The sequence below is a fragment of the Capra hircus genome, chromosome 7, assembly GCF_001704415.2.
Source record: "Capra hircus breed San Clemente chromosome 7, ASM170441v1, whole genome shotgun sequence".
NCBI lineage: Eukaryota > Metazoa > Chordata > Mammalia > Artiodactyla > Bovidae > Capra > Capra hircus.
Window position 1 is genome coordinate 75,717,175 of NC_030814.1, and position 17,550 is coordinate 75,734,724.

General features: G+C 41.2%; 1 protein-coding gene across 1 annotated transcript in view; it reads right to left on the reverse strand.

Moving 5' to 3' along the window:
* DTWD2 (DTW domain containing 2) overlaps positions 1-17,339 on the reverse strand; it is a 73,663-nt gene extending 56,324 nt beyond the window's left edge. The window contains exon 1 of the mRNA XM_018050664.1: positions 17,012-17,339. Within this exon, the coding sequence (XP_017906153.1) occupies positions 17,012-17,229 (218 nt within the window). The 5' untranslated portion in view covers positions 17,230-17,339. The remainder of the gene's footprint in view (positions 1-17,011) is intronic.

Consider the following 17,550-nt stretch of genomic DNA (forward strand, 5'->3'; position numbering starts at 1 on the left):
CAATACCCACAAATCAATCAGTGTGACAGACCATATTAACAAACTTAAGAATAAAAATCATATGATCATCTCAGATCCAGAAAAAGCTTTTGACAAAATTCATCATCAATTTACGATAAAAACTCTCAAGAAAACAGATACACAGAGAATGTATCTCAACCTAGTAAAGGTCATATACAAAACACCTACAGCCAACATCATATTCAACAGTAAAAAATATTTTGTCCAGTATCAGGAACAAGACAAGGATGCCCATTCCCACCACTTTTATTCAGGAGAGTACTGAAGGTCCTAGCCACAGCAACCAAACAATAAGAAGAAATAAAAGGCATGCAAATCATTAAGGAAAAAGTTGAACTGTCCCTGTTTACAGATGACCTGACACTATATATGAAATCCTAAAGACACCACCATAAAACCTATCAGAATAAATGAATTCATTATGTTGCAGGATATAAAATTAATACAAAGAAATCTGTTGCATTTCTATACACTATCAATGAACCATTAGAAACCATCAGAAAAAATTCAGAAAAAAAAATCAATTCACAGTTGCATCAAAAAGAATAAAATACCAAGGAATAAATCTAACCAAGAAGTGAAAGATCCATACACTGAAAACTAGAGGACACTGATGAAAGAAACTGAAGATGACACAAACAAATGGAAAAATATACTACAGATTGAAAGAATCAGTACTGTTAAAACGACCCTACTACCCAAGGTGATTTACAGATTTAATGCAATCCCTATCCAAATACTATCATATTTTTCACAGAACTAGAACAAATAATTCTAAAATTTGTATAGCAGCATAAAAGACTCTGAAAATCAAACAATCTTGAGGAAAAAAAAAAATCCTGGAGGTATCGTGCTCCCTGATTTCAAAGTACACACTACAAAGCTACAGTCATTAAAATCGTATGGTACCAGGACAAAAACAGGCACACATCAATGGAACAGGATAGAGAGCCCAGAAATGAACCAACATTTATATATTAATCTATGACAAGAAGGCAATAATATACAGTTGGGCAAAAACAGCCTCTTCAATAACAGTACTGAGAAACCTGGACAGCTACATGCAAAAGAATCAAACTGAACTACTTTCTCACACTATATACAAAAATTAATTCAAATTCAAACCCTTAAATTTACATTTAAAGGCTTAAATGTAAAACCTGAAATCATAAAAACCCTACAAGAAAACAGAGCCTGTATGCTTTGACATTGATCTTAGCACTATATATTTTTTTGGATAAGTTTCCTCAGGCAAGAGAAACAAAAACAAAACCAAAGCAGGGAAACTATCAACAAAAAAGGTATACAGGAACTCTCTGTACTATTGTTATAACCTTTAAGTCTAAAATTATTTTTAACTTAAAATTAAATCAATCAGTAGCCAAATTCCAACTCTTTTACTCCAAAAAGTCATCGTCACTGTAAAATTTTTACATCTTACACTACACTAGATTCTCCTTCCAAAGAATTCATTATTTATCAAGGAGAGTCACAAAAATGGATAAAGAGGGTCAAAAGGTACAAACTTTCAGTAATAAACTGCATACTTGAAAGTTGCTAAGAGAGTAGACCACCTGATGTGAAGAACTGACTCTTTGGAAGAGACCCTGATGCTGGGAAAGCTTGAAGGTGGGAGGAGAAGGAGACGACAGAGGATGGGATGGCTGGATGGCATCACCGACTCAATGGACATGAGTTTGGGTAAACTCCAGGAGTTGGTGATGGGCAGGGAGGCCTGGTGGGCTGCAGTCCATGGATTGCAAAGAGTAGGACACAACTGAGCGACTGAACTGAACTGAAGAGAGTAGAGTCAACAGCTCTCATCACAAGAGAAAAAATTCTTCTGTAACTATATTAAGGTGACAGATGTTAACTAGACCTATTGGGGTATCATTTTGCATTATATATAAATATCAAATCATTATGCTGTAGTACACCTGAAATTAATATAAGGTTATATGTCAACTATACCTCAATAAATACATTTTAAAAGAATCTATGTTTTGCTAAAGCAATGTTAACTGCTACATTTTTTTTTTTTAGTGATTTCTTCCCTTTGAGGGTTTGTATTAAAGTTTCAATTTCAAGTATATTAAGCATGATATATACGCTTTGTTTGTTAACTACTCAGGTACCTTCAGTATTGTGGAAAGTAAAACCTTTGTGCATTGCCAATAGAAATGTAAAATAGTTGAAACTGCTATGGAAAACAGTTTGGCAATTCCTCAAAAAGTTAAACACAAAAAACTACCCTAAGAGCCAGCAATTCCATTCCTAGGTATACATCCAAAAGAATGAAAAGCAGAAACTAGATTTGATATTTGTATACCAATGTTCACGGTAACACTATTCACAGTAGCCAAAAAGAAACACAAGTATCCATCAACAAAAGAATGGATAACGGATAAATTAAAATGGCATATACATACAATTCAGGGTTTCCCATGTGGCACTAGTGGTAAAGAACCCGCCTGCCAATCCAGGAGATGTGAGAGTCAGGTTCGAAGCCTGGGTCGCGAAGATGCCCTGGAGGAGGTCATGGCAACCCACTCCAGTATTCTTGCCTGTGAAATATCATGGACAGAGGAGCCTAGTGGGCTACAGTCCATAGGGTTGGGAAGAGTTGGACACGACCAAAGCAACTCTGCATGCATGCATGCATACATACAATTCAGTCATAAAAATGAAATTTTGATGGAACCTGAAAGCACTATTCTTAGTGAAATGTCAGAAAACAAATATTGTATGATTATACGAAGGATCTAGTGTAGGTAATTCTCAGAAACAGTATTAATAGAATAGAGGTTAGCAAGGCCTGGGGGAGAAGGGGATGAGAAAATATTATTTAACAGGCACAGATTTTATACTGGGGATGATAAAAAGTTTTGGGTAGAGATAAGCAGTGATGGTTATACAACATTATGAATGTATTTAATGCCACTGAACCATACACTTGTAAAAGGTTAAAATGATAAATTTGTTATATACATGTTAACACTTTTTTTTAAACTGAGCTGCCAAGGAACACATTTACATAGACAAATAAATCATACCCATCTTTAAGACGTTTTCTAGAGCAGCTTTAGATGCACAGAAAAATTGACAAGAATGTTCAGAGCTTTTCTATGCACCGCTTGCCCCAACACATGCATAGCCTCCCCATTAACAACATCCCCAATCAGAGCGGTACCTTTGTTACAAATGACAAACCTACGTTGACAATTTGCACAGACTTCTAAAAATAATTTCTATGCCTCTACTGAGAATCTCTGTTGCATCATAGTCACTGTATTTTTTTTCCTTTAATTCTTTGAATCTACTGTAAGAGTTAGCTTCAAATATTTTATTTTTCTGCTAAATCCAAAATCTTGATCCATTCAAAGACAGTTCCTATTTTCTATTGTTCTCCCTGTATGTGAGTCACACTTTCCTGTTACTTTGCATGTTCAGTAAGCTTTGGTTGAAAACTGGACATTTTTAGACAATCTAGTATAGAAACTCTGGAGTCTACTTAATTTTTCTGGTTCTGGTTCTTTGTAAATTTCAGTTCAGTTCAGTTTGGTCGCTCAGTCGTGTCCTACTCTGCGACCCCATGAACTGCAGTACACCAGGCCTCCCTGTACATCACCAACTCCTGGAGTCCACCCAAACCCATGTCCATTGTGTCGGTGATGCCATCCAGCCATCTCATCCTCTGCCGTCCCCTTCTCTTCCTGCCCTCAATCTTTCCCAGCATCAGGGTCTTTTCAGATGAGTCAGCTCTCCGCATCAGGTGGCCAAAGTATTGGAGTTTCAGCTTCAACATTAGTCCTTCCAATGAACGCCCAGGACTGATTTCCTTTAGGATGGACTGGTTGGATCTCCTTGCAGTCCAAGGGACTCTCAAGAGTCTTCTCCAACACCACAGTTGAAAAGCATCAATTCTTCTGCGCTCAGCTTTCTTTATAGTCCAACTCTCACATCCATATATGACTACTGGAAAAACCATAGCCTTGACTAGATGGCCCTTTGTTGGCAAAGTAATGCCTCTGCTTTTTAATATGCTGTCTAAACTTAGCTAGACTTAAACTGCAGACTCTCTCCTCTTGTAGTGTGTAGTCACTGATATGTCTGTCCAGCTTTTTCTTTTCTTAATTTTAATTTTTTCCTAGGGGTCTCACCTGTGAGATCAGACATGTTTCTATCAGGTCAATCTCTGTAAGTCTTTGCAAGGTCAGGAGACTCATTCCATAACTTTCCTTTCTTCCCCCCTCCCCCACCCCCCACCTTGAGTAATCTTGGAACACTTCTTTTTTTCCCTTGAGTAATTCTGGAACATTACTGTGTTTCATAATATTGGAACACAATGTTTTGATTAGGCTTCCAGTAGAAGAAAAATGAGAAACAGGAATGCTAAAAACTCAACAGAGGAGCGTCTCTGGTGGTCTAGTGGTTGGGAATCCACCTATCAATGCAGGGGACATGGGTTCAACCCCTGGCCCAAGAGGATCCCACATGCCATGGAGCAACTAAGCCTTTGTGCCACAACTACTAAGCCTGTGTGTGCCTAGAGCACATGCTCCACAAGAGAAACCACCACAACTAGAATAGTCTCCACTCACTGCAACTAGAGAAAGCCCGTGTGAAGCAATGAAGATCCAGCAGTCATAAATAAATTTAAAAATCTTTAAAAAGCTCAGCAGAGAAAAAAAGAAAAAGTGAAAGTGTCAGCCACTCAGTCACGTCCAACTCTTTGCAACCCCATAGACTGTAGCCCACCAGACTCCTCTGTCCATGGGATTTCCCAGGCAAGAACACTGGAGTAGGTCACCATTCCCTTCTCCAGGGGTTCTTCCCCAGCCAGAGATTGAACTCAGGTCTCCTGCACTGCAGGCAGATTCTTTACCATCTGAGCTACCAGGGAAGAGAAAAAAATCAATCAATAGTTCCTTCAAATTTGCCTTTCTGATTGATGAACAGTCACCAAGAGAGAAGCTGACCACAAGCAGATAAAGGATTCAGGAGGTAAAGGGGGACGTTAAAAAAGACAATAAAACTGCCCCTCTCAAAATAATTAAAAATCACCATGGACAAAGCAAAAGAATCAGTGGGTTAGAAGAAGGAAAAGGAACACCTCACTGGAAGTATTTATTACATGCAATAGGAAAACAAAGACTGTAATATTGTTCATTTCAGTATCATTCATTATTATCTGATGTGGAAATATAAATATGAACAGTAATGGAGCTCACTGCAGATGGTGATTGCAGCCATGAAATTAAAAGACACTCCTTGGAAGGAAAGTTATGACCAACCTAGATAGCATATTAAAAAGAAGAAACATTACTTTGTCAACAAAAGTCCGTCTAGTCAAGGCTATGGTTTTTCCAGTGGTCATGTATGGACATGAGAGGTGTACTATGAAGAAAGCTGAGTGCCAAAGAATTAATGCTTTTGAACGGTGGTGTTGGAGAAGACTCTTGAGAGTCCCTTGGACTGCAAGGAGATCCAACCAGTCCATCCCAAAGGAGACCAGTCCTGAGTGTTCTTGGAAGGACTGATGTTGAAGCTGAAACTCCAATACTTTGGCCACCTGATGTGAAGAGTTGACTCATTTGAAAAGACCCTGGTGCTGGGAAAGATTGATGGCAGGAGAAGGGGACGACAGAGGGTGAGATGGCTGGATAGCATCACCGACTCAATGGACATGGGTTTGGGTGGACTCCAGGAGTTGGTGAGGGACAGGGAGGCCTGGCGTGCTGCAGTTTATGGAGTTGCAAAGAGTCAGACACGACTGAGCAACTGAACTGAACTGAATGGAGCTCTACCCTATTACTTACAAGACCTTAAAAATACATAAAAGAGAATAACTATTTAAATCACAAAGTTGTTTTATGTGGTAAATAAAAACATATATGAAAAAAGCACTGTGTAACCTGTGAACTCTTTTAAAATAACGCCGAATTTACTCAAAGAGAATAAACAAGTGGTTGCCATAGGAGAGGAGAGGGGTGGGAAGATTAGCGAAAAAGGTCAAGGAAATAAAGAGGTACAAATTTCCAGTTACAAAATAAATGTCTTACCTGTATGAAATGTACAGTGTGAGGAATATAGTCGACAATCATGTAATATCTTTGTCTAGTGACACCTGATGCAAAGACCCGACTTATTGGAAAAAACCCTGATGCTCGGAAAGATTGAGGACAAGAGGAGAAGGGAGCAACAGAGCATGAGATGGTTGGATGGGCAAACTCTAGGCGATGGTGAAAGACAGGGGAGCCTGCATGGCTGCAGTCCATGCAGTCACGAGTCAGACATGACTTTGCGACTAAACAAAACAATAGTAACTGGTAACACTGGTAACTAGACTTTCTGTAGGGATTGTTTTCTAATGTACAGAAGTATCAAATCACTATTTGGACACCAGGAACTAACACAGTGTTGAAGGTCGATTATAGTTCAACCAACAAAGAAAGATAAGGTTTTTGGTTACCAGAGGTGAGAAGTGGTGAGAGGGGGGAACTGGATAAAGGTGGTCAAAAAGTACAAACTTCCAGTTATAAGATAAATTTAAGTACCAGGGATGTAATGTACAATATAATGTAATTAGCACTGCTGTATATTATAGATGAAAGTTGTTAACAAAGTAAATCCTGGCAGTTTCCTGATGGCCTGGTAGTTAGTAGGATCCCAAGCTTTCACTGCTATGGCCCATATTCAATTCCTGGTTGGGGAACTGAGATTCCATAAGCCTCAGCACAGCATATATAAATTAATAAATAAATAAAATAAAACTTAAAGAGTTCTCATCATAAGGAAAAAAATTTTTATTTTTTTAATCTATATGAGATGACATACGTTCTACAAATTTATCAGAATAATCATTTCATGGTATACGCATGGTATATGTCCCATACGGTATATGCAAGTCAAATCATTATGTTGTATTTAAACTTATACAGTGCTGTATGTCAATTAAATCTCAATAAAACTGGAAAAAATTAAAGTACATTACATATTTTTTAAAATAAAAAAACCAAATGTTATACTAGACTATCTCAGAATATATTCTCTCAGTACATAAGCACTAACAGAACTATAAATTTTTAATTCAGGACAAATGTAAACATAGTTAAAAAATTAATGTGCTTTGATGTTCTTTGAAGAAAACATCTATCAGAGGGTAATGATAACATTCTTGTTTTTCTTGTGGAAAATAAATCAAACATTTAGAAAGCTCTGATGTGTTTTTTTTAATTGGTCACTCATCTTTGGAGACTTAATTAAGAAAAAAACTCCCTCTTGAGATATATCATTTCTGCTCAACTCTGAACATATGATTAGCTTGCACAGTAATTTGTAAATCAGTTAGCGTCCCACATATCTTAGGAATAAACTACTTCAAAGAATAAACAGATTTTCTAGATTAACAAGAAAGAACAAATTAACTTAGTGTCTTAAGAATATATTTTTGATATGCACAAGGAATTAAATTTGAAGACTATCTAGATTTTTATCCTAAAAATTATCATCAATAATCTAGCTTATTTTAAATTTACTCAAACAGTTTTCTAAGTGTCAATACCAACTCAACAGTCTCAATTATTATAAAGTAACTGCTCTGGGAATTACCATTTTTCACTTTTACTTATAAAATGTGCAGGCTGATTTACCCTGCTGCTAAGGCAGACCAGACCACAATGACATACATGAGACCCAGATGAAAAGGCAAGTATCTATGAGGGGCAGGCAGTTAATCAGAGATGAATGAAGCAGGATGGACTGGGAGCAATGATGACCTGGACAGATCATACTCAATCTAAAGGCACAACCAATACTCAGGATGGTGGCCCCAAAGCTGCTAGATCTCCCCATTCTTACAGAAACCAGAAATCTGGATTCTGATATAAAACATCTTCATTTTTAACTATTAACAAACCAATTTCAAACTGGTAAAGATATAGTTTTAAACAAAACATCTGTGGGCTGCCAGCTTGTGGCTCCTGTGTTCTTCTTAAACACCTACAGTTTTCCCTGCTTCACTTTCTCATGTGTTCATTCCCATCACCTTTTTCTCCTAAATATTCAAGCCTAAAGAATACAGAAAAGGTTAAGACATGGAATAAGGAAACAAGATGTTATTAAAGGGTACAAACTTGGAAGCAGAAGATGAATAAATGCTGGAGATCTAATACACAGCACTCTGATATAGTCAACAATACTATATTACATACTTCAAACTTGCTAACAGATTACATTTTAAAACTTCTCAGCACAAAAAAGGAAATGATAATTAGGTTACAACAGTTAACCACTACCAGGGATAATCATACTGAACATATAAATGTATCAAATCAACAGGCTGTATACCTTAAACTTACATAACATTGTACACCGACCAAGCGTATCTCAATTTACGTAAAAAAGGAGCTGTGTGCATGCTAAGTCACTTCAGTTGTGCATGACCGACTCTTTGAGACCCTATGGACTGCAGCCTACCAGTCTCCTCTGGCCCTGAGATTCTCCAGGCAAGAATACTGGAATGGGTTGCCATGCCCTTCTCCAAAGAATCATCCCAACCCAGAGATCGAACCTATTTCTCTTATGTCTCCTGCATTGGCAGGTGGGCTCTTTATCACTAGTACCACCTGGGAATCCTAAAAAAGGAGCTAGAAAATACTAACACTCAGGCATCCTGTTACTAAGCTTGAAGTAAACATACTTCTTTATGGTCCAACTCTCACATCCATACGTGACTACTGGAAAAACCATAGCTTTGACTAGACAGACCTTCATCAGCCAAGTAATGTCTCTGCTTTTCAATATGGTGCCTGGGTTGGTCACAGTTTTTCTTCCAAGGAGTAATTGTCTTTTAATTTCATGGCCGTAGTCACAATCTGCAGTAATTTTGGAGCCCAAGAAAGGAAAGTTTGTCACTGTTTCCATTGTTTCCCCATCTATTTGCCATGAAGTGATGGCACCAGATGCCATGATCTTAGTTTTTTGAAGACTGAGTTTTAAGCCAGCTTTTTCACTCTACTCTTTCACTTTCATCAAGAGGCTTTCTAGTTCTTCTCTTTCTGCCATAAGTGTGGTGTCATCTGCATATCTGAGGTTATTGATATTTGTCTGAGCAACACGATTCCATCTTGTGCTTCATCCAACCCCAGCATTTTGCAGGATGTACTCTGCATACATAAGTTAAAAAGGCAAGGTGACAATATACAGCCTTGACATACTCCTTTCCCAATTTGGAACCAGTCCGTTATTCCATGTCCAGTTCCAACTGCTGCTTCTTGACCTGCATACAGATTTCTCAGAAGGCAGGTCAGGTGGTCTGGTATTCCCATCTCTTTCAGAATTTTCCAGTTTGTTGTGATCCACACAGTCAAAGGCATTGGCGTAGTCAATCAAGCAGAAATAGATGTTTTTCTGGAACTCTCTTGCTTTTCTGATGATCCATGGGATGTTGGCAATTGGACCTCTGCCTTTTCTAAAATCAGCTTGAACATCTGGAAGTTCTCAGTTCACGTACTGTTGAATCCTGAATTGGAGAATTTTGAGCATAATTTTGCTAGCCTGTGAGATGAGTGCAGTTGTGCAGTAGTTTGAACATTCTTTGGCACTGCCCTTCTTTGGGACTGACCTTTTCCAGTCCTGTGGCTACTGCTGAGTTTCCCAAATTTGCTGGCATATTGAGTACAGCACTTTCACAGCATCACCTTTTAGGATTTGAAATTGGAATTCCATCACTTCCACTAGCTTTGTTAGTAGTGATGCTTCCTAAGGCCTACTTGACCACATTCCAGGATGTCTGGCTCTAGGTGAGTGATCACACCATCGTGATTATCTGGATCATTAAGATCTCTTTGTATAGTTCTTCTGGTTATTCTTGCTACCTCTTCTTCACATCTTCTGCTTCTGTTAGGTCCATACCATTTTTGTCCTTTATTGTGCCCATCTTTGCCTGAAATGTTCCCTTGGTATCTCTAATTCACTTGGTATCTAATTTTCTTTTCTGTGAGAACTGGAGCATAAAGAAAGCTGAGCGCCAAAGAATTGATGCTTTTGAACTGTGGTGTTGGAGAAGAATCTTGAGAGCCATTGGGACTGCAAGGAGATCAAGCCAGTCAATCATAAAGGAGATCAGTCCTGAATATTCAGTCCTGGAAGGACTGATGCTAAAGCTGAAACTCTAATACTTTGGCCAACTGATGCGAAGAACTGACTCACTGGAAAAGACCCTGAAGCTGGGAAAGATTGAAGGCAGGAGAAGGGGACGACAAAGAATGAGATGTTTGGATGGCATCATCATGGACATGAGTTTGAGCAAGCTTCTGGAACTGGTAATGGACAGGGAAGCCTGGGGTGCTGCAGTCCATGGGGTCACAAAGGGTCAGACATGACTAGGCGACTGAACTGAACTGAAACATACTTCAGCTTAAAAAGCATGAAAACAGAGCTACTCCTACAGCTTTAATAGCTCCGCTTTAACTAGTGACTACATCCACTCCACAATCAAAATAATAAGGCTTCTTCAGCAAGCGCGGAGCGTACAGCAAAGAGTCAAGCTTGCAGGAGCTTGGGAGGAGCTTGGGAGCCAAGCGGACTGGAGCCAGGGACCCTGCTCTGCTACCTGATTGTTACCTCCACCTTTTCATCCTTTAAAAGCTAACGATATCATCAACTCCAGAAGGCTGCTATGGGACATAAAAAAAAAATAACAAACATAAAACACCTCATCTCAGTGGATAACCTGCTAATGACCAGTATCTAATAAATGGGTGCTATTTATATCGGTGTGGTTTCACATAACCCTTACAACTTTGTACTTTTGAAAGAAAAAAGCACTGGAGAGAGAAAAATTATGTCTCAGGGCCGATCTGTGTCAGTTTATGTATATGTTGTCCCTGCTGTCTTCCTCCCTCAGACACATCAAAACATTCTCTGTTCTTATTTTTATGACCAGTGATTTGCAAGTGGTTTCCAACTCTTGTCCGCAGGCAGGAATATCCACAGAAGAGGTAAAGATATAATCACAATGTCTGGCATCTTTACTATGATGTGGCTCTAACTCTTCCCAGGCAAGCCTTTACCACTGTATCACTATTCGGTTTGCATTTTTCTTAATAAAACAGAGTATAAATTATGATAGCTAAAAGCCATCCACAGAAGTCAAATTGACACCTCCATTCAAAAAAAGAAAAACTTCAGTGGCTATTTTGTCGGGCTCTAGTGCTTTAGGAAATGGCAACCCACGCCAGTGTTCTTGCCTGGAGAATCCCAGGGCTGCAGGAGCCTGGCGGGCTGCCGTCTCTGGGGTCGCACAGAGTCGGACACGACTGAAGCCACTTAGCGGCAGCAGCAGCAGTGCTTTAGGCTCAAACTTCCTGCTGCTGCTTAGTCCCTCAGTCATGTCGAATTCTTTTCAACCCCACGGACTATAGTACACCAAATTCCTCTGCCTGTAGGATTTTTCAGGCAAGAATACTGGAATGGGCTTCCATTTCCTTCTCCAGTAGATCTTCGTGACCCAGGGATCCAACTCATATCTCCTGGATTGCAGGCAGATTCTTTATCCGCTAAGCTAAAGAGGAAGATTAGAAGAGTGAAAGTGGTTAGACGCTCAATCATGTCCGACTCTCTGCAAGCCCATGGACTGCAGTCCGCCAGGAATTCTAACTTCCTAACACAGCTTATTTGGCCCTTCCCAGCAGAACCACCATCAACCTCTGCAGCCTCACCTCTCCTTCCTTTCTGCCAAGCTCTCAAAATACACTGTACAGATACAGTGTACTCCTGTACATGCTGCTCCTTTTAACAGGGACATACTTTTTATAAAATCTGTAACCTGCAATACCAAACTAGTAGGGATCTTTTAAAGGATATTTCATTCATATTTTGTTGTGGAATCCAGAGTCACAAAACACACCTCGGAAGATGCTCAAGACAGTGGAGTATAGCTTATTCCCCCAGTGGGTCCAAGAGGAATCAGTTCCCAACAAGGACCCTGATGTTTCTGAGAGGCCCAGTTTCATACCCAACTCCCACGTGACTGGTTACATATTAGCAACCTCTTTGTTGTATATGACTGAGTTTTACAATAAGTAGGTGCTAGGAGAACAAACAATTAAAGTTAAGGGGGAGGGGGTATAATGGTTATACATCAAGGCGGGATGTCTCCATGGTTAATCTAACAGGGGCAGCCTGACCTCAACTACAATCTCCATTTGCCATCTGTAGGGAGGGAAGTCTCCAGGAGACCTGGTTTCCATTAGCAACGGTTTCCTCACTCTTGGGCAGGGTTCAGGCCCAGTTCATATCCTATCTTTAAGACCAATGACAGGCCTCAAGATGGAGTCTCTCCTGCTTTCCTCATACTGGCCCCAACATTTAAGATATGATCTATTTCTAACGAGCAAGATTCTGCCGAGAATTTAAATTGAGTCTACACTTCCCAAACAAAACCAATCTCTAGGACTCTTTGCTGCTGCTGCTGCTGCTGCTGCTGCTGCTGCTGCTGCTGCTGCTGCTGCTGCTGCTGCTGCTGCTGCTGCTGCGTCACTTCAGTCGTGTCCGACTTTGTGCGATCCCATAGACGGCAGCCCACCAGGCTCCCCCGTCCCTGGGATTCTTCAGGCAAGAACACTGGAGTGGGTTGCCATTTTCTTCTCCAATGCATGAAAGTGAAAAGTGAAAGTGAAGTCGCTCAGTCGTGTCCGACTCTTAGAGACCCCATGGACTGTAGCCCACCAGGCTCCTTCGTCCATGGGATTTTCCAGGCAAGAGTACTGGAGTGGGGTGCCATTGCCTTCTGTGCTAGAACTCTTTAGGCAGTGATAATTATAGTAATGTATTTAGAGAAATAAATAGTGTTTTAAGTATTGAAAAAGGGCAAAATGATTGCGACATACTGATCACTCAAATCTAAAAATGCATTTCAATTTTAAAAACTATTATAAGCATAACAATAAAGAAGTTCACTTAGGCAACTAGTTGAGACCCTAACAGCCTAATGAAATAAAATATAAATAGCTATAAATTAGTTTATATTTTATTGGTAACACCTAAATATTCTATTTCTAGAACTGTATCCTAACCAATTAAAAAAATAACATGCCAAGGGAAAGAAAAGTCTTTAAAAGGTAGAAAATTTCACCAGAAAAAGCAAAACCCAGAAATGTCAGAGTGAATTATAATTCTCAAATATTAACTAAATAAAACTGAAAACAAGCTAAAATCCAGTAAATTTTTTAAACAGTAGATCAGGTTAGAGGGGAGAGAGGAATGAAAAGGCAGGGCCAAGAGAATTTTTAAGGCAGTGAAAACACTCTGCATGAACTATAATAGCAGATAAATGTTACTACAAATTTGTCCAAACTTAAGATATGTACAACACCAAAAGTAAACCTTAATCTAAACTATGGACTTTTAAGTGATAATGATGTGTCACTCGAGTCCATCAATTGTAACAAATGCACCACTCTGGAAGGGGATGTTGATAACTGAGAAGCTATGCATGTGGTGGGGGGATGGAGGGGGCAGAGGCCATATGGGAAATCTCTGTACCTTGCTCTCAAGTTTGTTATCAATCTAAAAGTGCTTTAAAACACAAGGAGAAACAGATCAGAAACATTATAAAATTTTGCTAACCACAGAAGACTAGTTTTTAAACTATTTCAACTAGCAGTTCTGAGTAAAAAGCGATATGATAAAGCTAGCATAATTTAGCTCTGGATTTATATTTGAAACATTTTTCTTTCAGTGTTCTAGTAGACCTCTTTGCCGCATTTTTGTGTTATCATCTAACAACTTTAGACAACTTATTTAACTAAATTGTATTCACATACCCCGCTCTTCCAGTCTCTTCTAGATACAAACTACTCACCTTTGTCAAAGGTCTACAGAATATCTACTAGACATGTACAGTCAGAAAATATAAAAAGGTCCTTAGGCTCAAGATTCTGACTCTGAGGTCTTTTGATTGAGCCCTGGGAAAAGGTCAAATGGTAAAGAAAAGCAACCAGTCTGTGCTTTGACTCCCCTTCTTGAAACACTTTTCTCTTGGTTGAATCATTCTTATCTTTCAAGTCTCAATATAAGTGCTATCTTTTCAGAAATCTCTCCTGACATCATCCTGCTATTTTCTATTACAACATCCCACTTCTCTCCTTCATTGCTGTTCTTTTGTGGTTTTTTCTTAAATCTGTAATTACTATCTAGTTGTTTTTTTACTGGTTTATCATCTGTAACCAACAACAAACTAAACAGTCTATATGGATAAAGCCTCCAACCGTATTAACAGTAATTAGCAAAGTACTCCATACACAATGATTATATGAAGACATTCACCTCTTACTCCAGAGAAGAGTCTGATGTAGACCAATGTAGAGGTGACAACTTAACCGTGAAAACTCGTAAGATCATCTGTGGGAAGTGCATGGGATTAAACAAGAGAATATAGAAAAGAGACCTTGAGGTGGCCCAACATTGACAGTCTGAATAGAACAGGCAAAGAAGACTAGGATAGAAAAGTCAGATAAATCACACAGAAACCAAAGAAAGAATGTTTCAAGGAATATTTCAATTGCAGAATTCTCCCAAGGGGTCCAGTAAAAATTGAAAGGCTCCATTAGCTTTCATTCCATTAAGGTTAATGGTGGGACTTCCCTGGTGGTCCAGTGGCTAAGATTACACACTCACAATGCAGGGAGCCCAGGTTCGATCCCTGGTCAGGGAACTAGATTCCACATGTCACAACTAAGAGTTTGCATGCCACAACTAAAGATCACATATGCCACAACAAAGATCAAAGATTCCTTGTGCTGCAACTAAGACCCCAAACAGCCAAATATAATAAAAATAAATACACATTTCTTAAAGCCTATGTTAATGTTACAACAGAAAAGAAAGTTATTTTTAAAAATTGTACATCTGTATGAGACTCAAACAAGCAGGGAAAACAGTCCTTACAATCGTGAAAGTACATTCAGTTCAGTTCAGTCACTCAGTCGTGTCCCACTCTTTGGGACCCCATGAATCACAGCATGCCAGGCCTCACTGTCAATCACCAATTCCGGGAGTTTACTCAAACTTATGTCCATCGAGTTGGTGATGCCATCCAGCCATCTCATCCTCTGTCGTCCCCGTCTCCTCCTGTCCCCAATCCCTCCCAGCATCAGAGTCTTTTCCAGTGAGCCAACTCTTCGCATGAGATGGCCAAAGTACTGGAGTTTCAGCTTTAGCATCAGTCCTTCCAATGAACACCCAGGACTGATCTCCTTTAGAATGGACTGGTTGGATCTCCTTGCAGTCCAAGGGACTCTCAACAGTCTTCTCCAACACCACAGTTCAAAAGCATCAATTCTTCAGAGCTCAGCTTTCTTCACAGTCCAACTCTCACATCCATACATGACTGCTGGAAAAACCATAGCCTTGACTAGATGGACCTTTGTTGGCAAAGTAATATCTCTGCTTTTTAATAGGCTATCTAAAAAAAAAAAAAAATAGACTATCTAGGTTGGTTCTTGCCTGGAGAACCCCAGGGATGGGGGAGCCTGGTGGGCTGCCATCTATGGGATCGCCCAGAGTCAGACATGACTGAAACGATTTAGCAGCAGCAGGTTGGTCATAACTTTCCTTCCAAGGAGTAAGCGGCTTTTAATTTCATGGCTGCAATCTCCATCTGCAGTGATTTTGGAGCCTCCCCCCACCAAAATAAAGTCAGCCACTGTTTCCACTGTTTGCCCATCTATTTCCCATGAAGTGATGGGACCAGATGCCACGATCTTAGTTTTCTGAATGTTGAGCTTTAAGCCAACTTTTTCACTCTCCTCTTTTACTTTCATCAAGAGGCTTTTCAGTTCCTCTTCACTTTCTGCCATAACTAAATTGAGCAGACAATGCTAATTGCTGTTTCCCTGGTGGCTCAGAGGTTAAAGCGTCTGCTCCAATGTGGGGGACTTGGGTTCGATCCCTGGGTCGGGAAGATCCCCTGGAGAAGGAAATGGAACCCACTCCAGTATTCTTGCCTGGAGAATCCCGTGGACGGAAAAGCCTGGTAGGCTACCGTCCACAGGGTCGCAAAGCGTCCGACACGACTGAGCGACTTCACTCACATTCACTCAGTTTAATAAACAGTCTCCTCATTAGACCAGAAGAGGCCCAGTGAGCTCAGAGACATGTTCTATCCATTCCTGCTGCTGCTAAGTCGCTTCAGTCATGTACGACTCTGTGCGACCCCATAGACGGCAGCCCATCGGTCTCCGCTGTGCCTGGGATTCTCCAGGCAAGAACACTGGAGTGGGTTGCCATTTCTTTGCCCAATGCACGAAAGTGAAGTCGCTCAGTCGTGTCCGACTCTTAGCGACCCCATGGACTGCAGCCTACCAGGTTCCTCCGTCCATGGGATTTTCCAGGCAAGAATTGTGGAGTGGGTTGCCATTGCCTTCTCCGCAATCCATGCCTAAGTTACCAGAAACCTAGCACAGTGCCTGGCTCACAGCAGGTGCTCACTATATATTTCTAAGTGAATTCAGAATTCGGAATCCAATCTCAACTACTGTAATAGCCACCTTGATTGTCTCTCGCCTCTAACCCGTTTTATGCTTTTGTTTTGTTTTGACCGTGAGATGGCTGTGTCACATAAACATAAAAGTGTTATTACTGTCATTACGCCTTACTTCCTCCATCAGACACTTGTTTCTTGACAGCGGAGCTTCTGTCCGCTCATCCCATGACCCGCTAGTGTCTTGCATGAATTAAGGGTAAGTAATCCTGAACCTGGAGAAAAGGCTTCTTACTGAAAGAGTGGTGGCTACTTCACAGTGATTTCAACGTCAACCGGTGGACCCTGCTGCTCCAAGCGCAGAGCCAACGCTCCCCTGGTCCGAGTCGCAGCAGCCGCCTCCCCGGCAGGGGGCGCTGCAGCGCGCCCCTTCCCTCCCCCACCCCGCCCCCCAAGTCCGCCGCCGGCCTTCAGTCCCCGCCCTCGCCCCCGCCCGGCGGTCACCTGCAGTGGCTGCACTCGGGCCTCCGCTCCGCCGGCTCCACTGGCAGTTCCCACAGCCCGTCCGCACTGGCCGCATACGCCTCCGCGTCCAAAACAGACGCCGCTGGCGCTGACCCGCCCACCCGCGGCTCCTCCTCCTCGGGCGTCTGAGACCTCAAGGTCCCAGGCGGCCACGCGACGGGGTCCCCGGGTGTTCGCGCCTCTTGGTGCTGCTCCATGGCAGGCGCTCAGGGCCGGCCCTCACATCGCTTCACTGCTACCGCCGGGGGGCGCCACAAACTGAAGAAACCTTCCCGCGTCCCACGGCACTACGCACGCACGCCACGTACGGAGGGCGGGTCTTCGAAGCCCAGGCGGAAGACCCCTCCGCCCGCCGCGGAGAAGGAATGAGCCCATTGGTTTGTGCCCAGTAAAACAGCTCAGCTAGAACCCGGAAGCAAAGTGTGGTTTGTCCTGGGAAGCTACTGAGGTTAGGGTAGTGTCTCTGGGGCAAGCAAAGAAATCTTTTCTGAAAACATCTCAGGTAGCAAAGTTGTACT